The 12186-nt window shown below is 45.6% G+C and overlaps 1 protein-coding gene across 11 annotated transcripts in view; it reads left to right on the forward strand.

The window, feature by feature from the left end:
• The window catches only part of LOC117155789 (cell adhesion molecule Dscam2), a 175238-nt gene that overhangs the window by 107704 nt on the left and 55348 nt on the right, over positions 1-12186 (forward strand). For 10 of the 11 annotated variants that reach the window (XM_076619524.1, XM_076619522.1, XM_076619523.1 and 7 more), the window contains 2 exons: positions 4065-4385; positions 6197-6358. In XM_076619524.1, coding sequence (XP_076475639.1) covers positions 4065-4385; positions 6197-6358 — 483 coding nt within the window. The remainder of the gene's footprint in view (positions 1-4064; positions 4386-6196; positions 6359-12186) is intronic. The other variant, XM_076619530.1, reaches the window with a different exon arrangement.

Below are 12186 nucleotides of genomic sequence, written 5' to 3' on the forward strand. Positions count from 1 at the left end.
GAAAGTCGTTTACTCGTGACTCTTTGTATTCCATGCGTGTAACTCGAAAAAGAAAATGGACCATTATTGTCCGCGTTTCAAATCCAGCGTCACGAGACCAATTACCATTCTGTTCGTTAAATTTCACAGTTGACCCAACCGATAGATATCGTAAACGTACGATAGCCGTAGGATAGTGGGAATTCGGACTGCTCAGAACGAGGAAATGAAAAGGGGTCGAAACCTCTATCGAGCTTCGATGTACATGGAATCGGAATTCGTGTGGTGTAATATAAGGGCTAGTTGGTCAAACGCGTACATCGAAATATATGGCGCGAATTTTCAGACTGCGTCTTTGTCGACCGGTTGTACAGAAAGGAAAGAAATTGTGGAGAGTATATTTCTCACGCTACCGATTCGACCGTCTACGCTTCACCTCGCCGATAGTTTCACGCGTATCGCGTTCCTTTAGCTTCGCACACGTAGTCATACTAGTCTACCGAACAGTGCATTCTTCCTCGTTGTGCGTCGACAAGCGGAGTGGTATAAAAAAAAAAAAAAAAAAAAAAGGAATGAGAGGGAAGAAGAAAGAATGGAAGAAAGGATGCTACATCTATGAGAACATCTGTGAGAGCCGAGCGTTCGCGCATTGTACGCGTCCGCGTGGAAAGATAAAAACGCGATGTCGCGGAATTACGCGCGTACGATTTATCGCTTCCTGTTTTCACTGTTTGCCACCCTATGATTATTTGGACACCGCGTTAACATTCGATGCCTGGTTTCGTGCTGCACGTGAGCCCAACATAGGGGACTTGAGTACCAATTCCCCTTAATGAGGTATATCATCGAATATAGGGTCACGTTTTTCTCCGGTTCGTCTCATGTAACTGCGCGTAACACGTGTACGCGCGTGCTCGAGAGTACATCGCTCGTAACGAGATTGAACGCGTTTAACTGAAAATTGCACAAGGGGATTTCAAGTGACGGCTACAAATATGGGCGAGCTGTGGACGGTGACCGTGTCACGAATGCCGGGGGCAAATATGTGACGCTTCTAAATAAAATGAAGAAGGAAAATGGCTAGGAAAATTGACAAAAAAGCGCGTTTCACGAGTGAACATTCTGACGAACTTCACGAGTGATTACGAAGTTTATGGGGAAAAATCGCGGAAATTTATACGGCAACGAACCTCGTTTCTTTTATTTTGTTGTATTTATATTCTCGATTCGCGTGTTTAGATTTTCAATCTTTTATTCAACGTTTCTGTTTTATTTCGTTGGTTTATTTATGCTGGTTTGTAGAACGGTGACTAAAGACAGATCGTTAGATCGCGTAACGGAGACGCGTTAACAGGGTTACTTATGGAAATGCGGTGTTACTGAATTGATCAACTCTTTGTAGAATTACGCGATTCCAATCGCTAATTGGATCCGACGTTCACGTTGCTTTTGTTCGTCTCGCATCGAGAGATTGAAACGCTGCGACAATAAGCGGATACGGTCGAATGCGCAAATAATTTCGATCAATGGTCATTCGTTCTACCGTCTTCCTTTCTGCGGTATGACGATTCCTCGGTTATGACGACTTTCTTTAATCCTACTACTCGGTCGGAAAGAAGAATCGTTCCAATAAGCTTCAATTAATTAGCGTAACGAGCGTTAAACAAACCAGAACAGTTTCCAAGTTTTATATTCCGAGGGCGAAAAATATCTAACGATATCCTGGCCAAAAGCGTGAAACGCGACTGTAGTATCAAAGAGTCTTTATTTCATCCACGATTCGTAATGATAAAGCGCGGACAGGAAATCAGAGGAAGCTACTGGTTATCGAGTTAGACGGAATCTCTATCGAATTTGCTCGTAAACAAGAAGAACGAGGACAATTTTCCTTCACAGCGGGCATAGTTCCCCTTAATAACCGTTTTGCCTTCGCTGTCACCGACAAACTGCTTTATACGCGTATTAATTTAACCTTATTTTCCATCGCTGTCGTTCGACGAGCGCGCGAGCGAGTTTGCTTGCCCCTTGCTTGAAAGGAAGAACGCCCCTGGGAGCAGCAGATGTACCGATGCACACGATACGTGTGCACTCTGTACTCCGAATATACTATATATCCATACGTGTGAGGATGAATGTAGTATGTATACACATCCATGGGAAGCAGCGAGTTGGCTTATGTATAAATGCGAGCTAGATGGCAGGGTTGCATAGCTGTAAACCAGCGGCGCAGGTGCACCGCGCGCTTATACAGGGCAGGAAGCGCCGAATATAAACGTCTTCACGGCACATATACGCTTTCACGAATTGGATGGACGCGCGCGCGATGTAGCGATGTGTATAGAGCTCGTGGCGATGAACCTTTAACTGTTTCATAGTTTCACGTAGCTATCGAAATTCTGCTTATCAAATCGCCGCCCCTACGTAATACATCGGTTCCCTCGTACGGTTTTCATGTACGCATTGTCTATGCGCTTGGTCGCGATCCGATCGCTGAAAAACATTGTCGTGAAATTTCGAGGACATTAGCCACGTCGGTGATACTCTATCAGATTTGCCTGGTAGAACAGATATAGGGGAGAAACCCGCTGATAGAGAGGCAGGGGTTGTGGAAAGGAAACGCTCTGGGAGGAAATGATACGAACCGAGGGAGTGGGAGAGTGGTAAATGTTGCAATCGGAACACGGTGTGGAGAAAGGCGACGTTTCGCGCGCCATTCAGCGAATGTGGATGAGCGTACGTGAGCGTTTTATCGTCGGCGGGAAGTTGGTTCGGTTATCATTATTTGAATACAGTGAATGCCGACGGTGGTTTCATTATTTTTTTTCTTTTCAACGCTCGACGAGAAACGCGCGCGACAAATCGAATAACGTTTCGAGTAACATTTTCTACAAAGCAATCGCATTTTGTTTCGAAGGATTGAAACGTTTTCGTGCTTAAAAAACGAATTGAACGCTGTATAAATCTTTGAAATTGCTAGGACATATTTCCTATTATACATTTTTCACGCTTGAGCGATGAACTCGCCGCATTCCCGGCGATGAATGCAAATGATTTCGCGCGCAGACCGTAATAACTGACAAGACGGAGATCGAATATGATTGATCCCGCTGTTACTGCTGCATACTTGGTGCAGCTACTCTGCTGCTCCTTCGATGCTTCGCAACAAAACGGAAGTTTCTCGGCGTTTACCGGATATACGCGTCCATACATAGCTATATAAGTGTGTGCATTTTGCAATATAAACCGCTTACCGCAGATGCGCGGAGGGAATATCGAAGAAGTTGCAAAGCGACCGTTCGTTCGATCTTACCTACGAGGCCAAGAGAATATTGGGAAACCAATTGTTTCTTTATCCGGTCGAATATCCTTATTGATTCGATTCATCTTCGGATGAATTATTCGTTTAGAGAAAAATATCCTCCTTTCCGTGCAATGTACTTCTCCAGTATTTTATCCAGACACGTCGCTACCGAGATTAGTTTCGAGCGTTTAACGATTGATCACCTTTCGATTGGCTTGTTTCTATTTCCGAAATGGATTGTCCATATCAATTCGTCGTAAAATTATACGAAACGAGGAACGAGACCGCTAAATCATAGTGTTCTTTGTTTCATTGCATTCGTATCTAGATGAAAGTTTCGCCGTAAATAATTAATTACGGTAGTTCATCGTGTCAAAGCAGATACGTACTTTCAGCACAGTACCGAGTTGTGTCTGCTTTTGAGAGTTTAAATCTGATATCTCCCCTAGGACGTATAAAAAGTTTTCCCCTTCTTGCGTAATGGCGGCCAGAATACCTTTCCTGCGTGTAATTACGCGAATACGTACGCAAGTTTCTACACTTTACTCGACAACGCCAACAGTTCATTGTTCTTATTCACGTTACACTTCGATCGATATCTACTCATAAATGTCGTTCGCAAACCGACCACATACCTGACCTTCCAGCTAATACAATTTCACAGAAATTAACGCTACAATCTCGGTCAAGTTCCATTAACGTCTTCCCAAAAGCCTTCTCGATTTTCCGCGTGTCCGAACGTCGATCCTTCTAAACGGAACATGCCGCGCGATCCATGTTACAGGACGGGGTGTGGTGCTGGACAGTCAGGGTCCAGTGTTGATCTCGGAGCCACGCTCGTCGGTCGAATTCTCGAACGAGACCGGGGCTATGATCCATTGTTCGGCCCAGGGCAGTCCCTTGCCAAGGATTGATTGGCTTATGGGGGACGAGTCACCGGTCCTCCCTATACCTCACATCCGTGAGATGCTGGTGAATGGTTCAATGTATTTTTTGCCATTCAGTGCGGAGACCTACCGACACGACGTCCACGCGGCTGTCTACAGATGTCAAGCCTCGAACAGCGTCGGCAGGGTGTTGGGCCGTGAAATCACGGTAAAGGCCGGTGAGTACCTTTATTTCTTCGCTTCCAACCGATTGCTTTCCCCTTCCGGTCCGGAAGCTAGACTTTTTCCTTTCCATTCTCCATCATCTTTCACTTTCATCTACATCGTTCTCGCAAAATTGCCAGATGGTTTTATCACAATGTGTTATTGATTCTCCATTCCTTTTTATTATTTCCTTTCCCTTCCATAGAAATTCCCTCCCTATTCTCTTCTACCTTAATCTGTCACTTTCATCTGCATGGTTCTTAAAAAATTGCTCGATAATTTTCTCCCAATGTATCATCGACTCTGTTTTCTTTCCTGTTATTTCTTTTCCGTCCCATAGCAATTTCGTGCATCTTGTGTATCTTTAAAATAGCTAGTCGCGCAACGATAACGAGAGCGCTATATTTCGCGATATCTCGCGGCAAGTGGAGAACTCCTTGCAACGAAGTGTACAGAATCGTTCGGACAAAGAGTGCTTCTCGGACGCTGAACCGGAACACGCGACAGCAGTAATCTGGCAAAAAATTGCCGGGGAACGTTCCCGGAGTGTCGTGGCTCGCAATTACGCCATGAACACGGCGTAGCTGTGGCAACGTCCGCGCTCTCCATCTGCTAACTTAACGTCACGTTCCGTTGGTATCGGGTGGCGGGCATTTAATGCCTCGACTTCGCGATTTGGTATTTCTCTTTCTTTTTTACATTTCGCCTAACACTTTCGTGACGCTTTTAGCTAGGCGCGCTGCGAGATTTTTCGTTATCGGATACCGCGATGTCTCCGGTAGTCCGCTATTTCTCTCGCCGCTCGTATACGTAATCGGTCGTTCTACAGGATGACGTTCTAAACCACGAGCCGCGGGTAAAAATGGGAGAATGATCGCGGCTTGAGAGAGCCGCGCCAACTACATTTATCGCTGCTTCGCTGCTTCATCCTCGAGCTCGCGGATGCACTGCATGGAATCCGTGGCCGCTTATGGCTAACAAGCGACACTCACTGCCAAGATCAAGATCCAGCTTTACCTCTCGCACGCTGCCAAGCTTTCACTCGCGTTTTTCTAGCGACCACCGGAAACAGACGACCGTTTTGTCGGTGTACGTGCTACCGTGTTTCATGTTTGCGTGTGTGCGCGAAAGACGGGGAAACCGACGAAACAACGCAATCCCTGGCGAGCACAAAAGACGAACGAAAGATTTTCGTTGGTTTTTTGCTGGGAATAACAATCGCGTCCAAGCCCTGGCAAGAATCACTTATCGCGCTTAGCGGCTCGTGAATCAACGAAAATTTCTGGAAAGAATCGCCGAGTTGCGTTACGTAGAATAGAAGGGGTGGATTGTGCGCGATAACTGGAGAACTGGATTGAAAACACGAGAAGGAGCCACTAATTACCGAATGCACGGGTCGTAGACAGGTTGAAAAGCGACGTTGTTGGCGAGTAGAATAACGAATCTGTAATAGAAAATGCGTAGTGCCTTATATTATTATTGGAGTTAACGACGAGAGACGGGTCGTTACGGTCTGGAATATCTGGCCATAAGCTGTTGAGCTCTCGAGATTCGCTTTCGTGAATATCGATGTCTGAATAGAATTGCTGAGGTTAAAACAACCCTGACGATAATTGTCGCGGTATAACTAGAGATAAAGTCGAACGAAGATCGAGTAAATTCTCGGAAATTTGCCTAGCTCGATTTTCCTTGGAATATCGACGTTGTCTCCGCGATTACGTAAACTCGTCCTCTTGTTCCTTCTTCCGTTCCATAGAAGTAACTTTATTTCACGGAACAAACGTGACTAACGATGGAAAACTGATATCGACGCTCTTTCTTTCAGTGGTACGTCAAAAGTACGAAGTCCAAGTGCGAGATGTTTACGTCCTTCCTGGAAATACCGGTGTGCTCAGGTGTGACATACCGACGTTCGTTAAGGAGTACGTGGCAGTCACGTCCTGGGTTCGAGATTCAGCCTATAACATCTTCCCTACGCCGAAAAGCGGTGAGTGATATTGCGATAAATTGAGCTGAGTTCGATAAGGCTGAAACGTGTCGGACGTGTCTCGAGTATCTTAAACTTACTAGCTTACTCGTGATGTTTCCAAACACGGATCTCCCTCGACTAAACTATCGTTCATCGTGATTTCAGCCGTTCAGAAATCCAGCTAACTGTTCCATTACCCTTTCTGAAGAATTTTTATTTTATTTTAGCATCAAAATAGGCGACTAGCGTTTCATTTCTCAGAAACACTAATTTACAAAATTTACCATTTCGTTAATATAATTACAGCGTACATTTTCAGACAATCTTTTACCATACACGCAACAGTTTCGCTTTCTGTTTTTTCCTTTTTTAATCGTTTCGATTTTAGGATTGGTCGAATTCGATTCGTTAGAACGAACGATGTTCGCCGTCCATTGAGATCGTTCAACGAACTAACTCGCGCATCGTCGATATCGAGAGAACGTGCATGCCAGGAACAAAAGGTTGGATATTTCTCGAACGAAAAACGCGATTTGGTACGCATTCTCGTTACGCATTCGAAAAGAGCCCTTGTCGTATCGTGTACCGATGTCACGTCTCGGTGCACGTGATTGCGAAGTTTTTGACATTTACATTCCCCGCTGCTGAAGAGGCACGTAGAAATGGCGTACCGATAAAAGCGTAGGAGTCTGATAAATTGGAGCCACTTTTTTGCCCGGTTTTTCCCCTCGTTTGTGTACCGCGGCCGAACGCGCGCAAAGCAAAAAAGCCCACGTTACGGCGCGCACACACGCTGATATAAGCTGCTCTGGTCAATATCCGAGTTAATTAGAGTCTGAGGGGACTATTCGAGTATCCACGTATACACATTAACGTGGCCGCCCACTCTTGCACGCCATAAGCCCACGTGAATTGTGGTACTACATATGGGAAAAGGGGGGTCTCGTCGAGCACATGTGCAAGAGTTTATGAGAACGTTGCCAATCAGCAGCAGTGTTAGAAACGACGATGCAAAGCTCACGACGACGTCAACAGCGTTCTCTTTTATTTTTCCGAAATTGTTAATCGAGACGAATTCTCTATAACTCGGCGTTACATTTCCCCGACGGTTGGAAAGCTCTCGGACGAGACCAAGACGGGGAAATTACGCGCGCGGCAAACGAGGCAAGGAGAAGTTCAGCCAACGAAAGAAGAAGCTGTTCGTTTGATCACAAACGAACGTTGATTGAATGCAATGCCCGTTAAATTTTACGACTTTTATTTCATCGCGTCTCTCCAACACCTTCTCCTCGTGTCACGAAGATTTCCGCTTTCTATCCCCTCTTCGCCGTTCTGTCAAACTTTTCTAACTTCTTTCCTCCCAGCGCGCCATCATAATGCTCACATTGTGCTGACAAAGCAACTTGCCAGTTCGGCTCGCGATTTTCGCCGAAAGTTTTCTCGTCGAGCGCACTGTTTAGATCGTATTCGATGCTTTGGTCTCGAGAAACACGCGTGCACTTGGTAGAACTGCGTGTTCTCCCCTCTACCACTTCATTTTTTAGGCTTCTTCTACCCCTCGTTTCTCATCCTGTTTTCCTGGAACCTGTTTTTGAACGTTCCACTAAAAACTCAATCATGGTTACTCGCTTCTGCGTTCCCGACGTTCCCTCTCGAACGGATTATACCGAATAAACGGGAACTTTCTCACGTCGACGGGCTGATCTGCACGCGACTAAAAACTTTTCCGAGTGATTCGTTTTCCATTCAGACGGGACCGCTCCCGCCACCCTCGTCGTCTCGTGCTCTTCTTCCATTTCCTCTTCCATCGCAAGATTGGATTTTCCTGGCCGAGTACGATCGAGACTTCGCCTGTTGCCTTCACGTCGTGCTCTCTCCTCGCTGTTTGATCTAACCCTAACGTTTGCCCTCCGCTTGTCCGACGTCAGAGACACGTCAACGGAGAAGTTTTGGACACTGTCCAGCACCTCTGCAGTTAGACTCGCTTTAGATGGCCAATTACGGTGAATAATTTGTTAAGGAAGCTGTGGTAACGAGAGGAACGTTTCCCGTCACTTTGACCGGCATAGTGTTTGAAGAAGCGTTGGAGAATAGCTGGTTAGATTTTGAATGGATTTTGAGAATCCAGGTAGAAGTTATTCGCGACTCGAGTTTCAAGAGTAATAGGGGCAGAAATTTCGGTAGAAGTTAGGGAATATGATGCAAAGAGCTGAGCGGAGGGAGAGTTTTGTAGTTAGAGATCGGTGTCACGATAAAATTAGTTGGAAATACAGATGTACGGAGACGGTGCAGTCTTATTCGTATCTCTGATACTCACTCGAACTCCTTGTCCGACAGCAATTTCCTACAGAAGGAAGAGCTTGATGAGGAGCTAGCTCGATTATAATAGAATAGTTCGGTTCTACAAAGCGAACGATCCGCTCTCGAATCTCGGTTCAAAGCTTCTGTAATCGATTCTTCCTGTCCCTGTAAGTTCTTTTTATTGACATTATTATCAGCGTTGGAAAACTTGGATCGTCGCTTGGATTACAAAGTAAAAGTCCAACGAATGAAGATCAAGAAAAAATTGTGTTGTCGCTGATAACTCGGTAACCAAGACTGAAACTCGGAGAATATCGATACGGTTCGAGTTGCAAGACGAGCGACTTTAATAATTCGTTGGCGATATCGAGCAGAAAGTCGTGATAAGATTGCCACCCGATATCCATTTCACGAAGTAGACGCCAAGTAGAACAAAAGTTGCCAGCAATTTCTTCGCGATCCTCGTTTCCGCTTCGTTCGATGCTTGCATCGAAATGCATTCATTTCGAACGTCGTTCGTGACTGTCGAAAGACCGATTCAATTCTTATCGATTACGTTCCGTTCGATAATTTAATGTAAAACGTGGAACATAACAGGAGTAAGAGTATCGACGGTTCTCCTCGGGAATTAGAGTGCAGTGAATATCGGGGCAGTCGAGAACTGTGCATCGCAGCTCAAACACGAAGCGTTCGGCCACAATGCAAATTCGCTCCGGGCTGATCGTCCCTCTGTGCCCCGAGAACCCCGAACCATCTTCTGCTTTGCAGTATCCTGTCCGAGTCCTTCCGTCGTCCAACCATGGATTTCCACTGTCGATTCCGAACCCGATGTCGTCTTTCTTTCTCTCCTTTTCTTTTCTTTCGTTTCTTTCTTTCTTCGCCTTAATTTCCCCTTCGTTTACTCTCTTTCCATTGTAGATCTGTTCGATGGATGTTTCATGGTCCATGCATTCGAAGAGTCTCTCGATTTAAGTGGATTTGAACGCAAAAAGCGTTTACATCCAGCTAATTATCAAGATAGAACGTCGCATTAGGTGATATCAGAATGCGTGAAAAGGGATTCAACGAATTTATTCTTTTCGCTTGTCTGACTACGCGAAAACTTGTAAAAGGATAAACGCGACCTTATTCTTTTTCTTTGTTACGAATTTTTACACCTTTCGACGCGTGATTTAACGAAGAAAAATTTTTGTTATTCGATCGGGATTTTACGGCGTGTAAATCGAAGGGAAAACAGTTCATGGTGCTCGGTGTTTGTACGCTGCGTGCGAGCCTGGAACGACGCCGGAACGATATCGCAGTGATAACAGCTCCGGGCTGTTTTCATTCACAGCACTCACCAGTTCAGAGACTCGCCGACTAGACAAACCGAAAGTTACTCGTTAGTAAGCTGTTCGTCTACCGAGCGACGAGCAAATCCGGGCTTGACACTTCACGTTCGGTTTAATGCAATGAATTGCAATGAATTTTTAATCGAGGCCACCACGATGACGCTACCGATCGCGAGATCCATTGATTTCATAAGCGTTGGACGCGCAATGGTTACGAACAGCCTGGAAGCAAAACTTCAGACTTTGCTATTAGCTTCACATTTTTTGGTTTTCGCGTTCACTCTGCGACTTGGGCGGAAATTTTTCATGGATCCTGGTAAGGATCGGAACCGGTAAATAGGCGATGACAGTTTGCAGCTCGGACAGCTTAAAACGAAAGTTTTTCCAGGGAGTCGGGTTTCCGGGGAAAGTTTGCCAGGATCGTCGAGGAATAACACGGACGCGCAAAAAGCCGTGTGAAAAACGAACACCGCCTAAGAGATATCGATTTATCGCTCTTGCAAGAACGAGAAACTTTCCCAAACAGTTTTCAACAGCGTCGGTCGTCCCGTGTTTTACGATCCTCTTCGGCGAATAAGAATATCCACGACAGTCTCGAAAATCACGCGCACCCGCCGCCCACGCTCGACGAAAGTTCCAGGGAAAGGCTTTTAACAAATCAGAAGCGGTTGAAATCGTTTTCCAAGCGAACGGGGCACAAAAGCGAAGATCAACCGACCGATTTCAACTATTTCACGATGACATCCTTGTATTTTTACCGAGCGGTGCTCCAGTTTTAATCAACGAAACTGTTGGTCCGCTTGGAAGCATTTCGAACGAAAGATCGAGAGTTTGTAATTCTTGAAATCACAGGGAGGGAAAATGAATTTTTTCCGCTGTTCCTTCCAAGCGAGGTTCAAACAATCGACTCGCTCCTCGCCGACTGTTAATCCGAATAGTGAACGTTCACGAGGTTCCGTTGAAAGCGCGCTCGTTGAACGGAAGCTGTCGCGGCGGGGGAAAAGGATTTATACGAGAAAAGTTGGCGCGATTTAAAGCGTCCGTTCTATCGCGATCCGGCATGCGCGAGATTCATAACCCCGATAAGCGAATGACAAGAAAATCCAGCCGTGATTTATCGTGTTACGCGTTTCGAAAAAGCACCGCCCATACGCACGGTTCGACCAACTTTTCCTTAAAACTGAAAATGTCTGTGTTTCGTGACGGACGGTACACCATGGAGGAACGTATATCGAATAAATCGAGGCCTAAACGTGTTTTTGTGGTGGTCGACGAATATGTGAATCGTACGTACCATTTGATTCGCAGAAGCAATTTAACACAGGAACAACCCTCGGTGAATATGTGCCGTTATAGTTTGCCGAGAGAGATAAAATCGCGTTGACCTCGTTGGAAGCGATTGCATCATAATTTCGTAGAGAAATACACCGCAAAATCGATTATCCGACATTCCATAGCATGTGGAGCACGTTTCACCTGAAATATCAAGGTCCGATTCCGAATAGCCTCCAGCCAGGTTAGTTTAATTAACGACGAACGTAAACGCAAATGCCGTTGATGTTTGTAAATCACACACGTTCCCATATTCGTGTGTGTTGCTTACGACGGATAAAATCGCGAATAAGTCAGTCAGATTGTTTCGTTTTTCGGTACGTGATCGTGGGAGGCAGCGTCGAGGACTCTTGCGTCTGCTATCGCGGCTCTAGCTTATCGTCGACGGTCTTTGATGCTGTATTTACTGAAAATACAAGGGAGGAGGGTGAAATGAAAAAAAAAAGTATTTAATACGCCGACTGACAATTTGTCGGCATCTCGATATGTCCCAGTAGTACGTTAACACGAATACACAGACTGCTGCTCTCATATCGGAACAATACGCGTTCACCTGGTATTTTCGCCAGGATTAAATGCTCAAACGGCTAAAAGCTCGCCGCTGCACGTGCATTGGTTCGCGTGCCATTGTATTCTCAATTTCACGTCCCAGCCAGAGAGAAAAAGAGGAACAGCTGAAAAAAAAAGGGAAAAAACACGGTGTAGCCCCATGTAGGATGGGGGTGTAGGTAGATAGGTAGGCAGGCAGGCGCAGAGAAGGGTGAGATTGGCTATCCTTTTTGAAACCAGAAGCTTTTAGAATTATTACACCGGCTAAATGGCATTTCAACTGGTTAATGGGTATTAAAAAATGTTTCGTTTGACCCGACCGGAAATCTACCA

This window comes from Bombus vancouverensis, chromosome 6, assembly GCF_051014615.1.
Source record: "Bombus vancouverensis nearcticus chromosome 6, iyBomVanc1_principal, whole genome shotgun sequence".
Classification (NCBI taxonomy): Eukaryota; Metazoa; Arthropoda; class Insecta; order Hymenoptera; family Apidae; genus Bombus; species Bombus vancouverensis.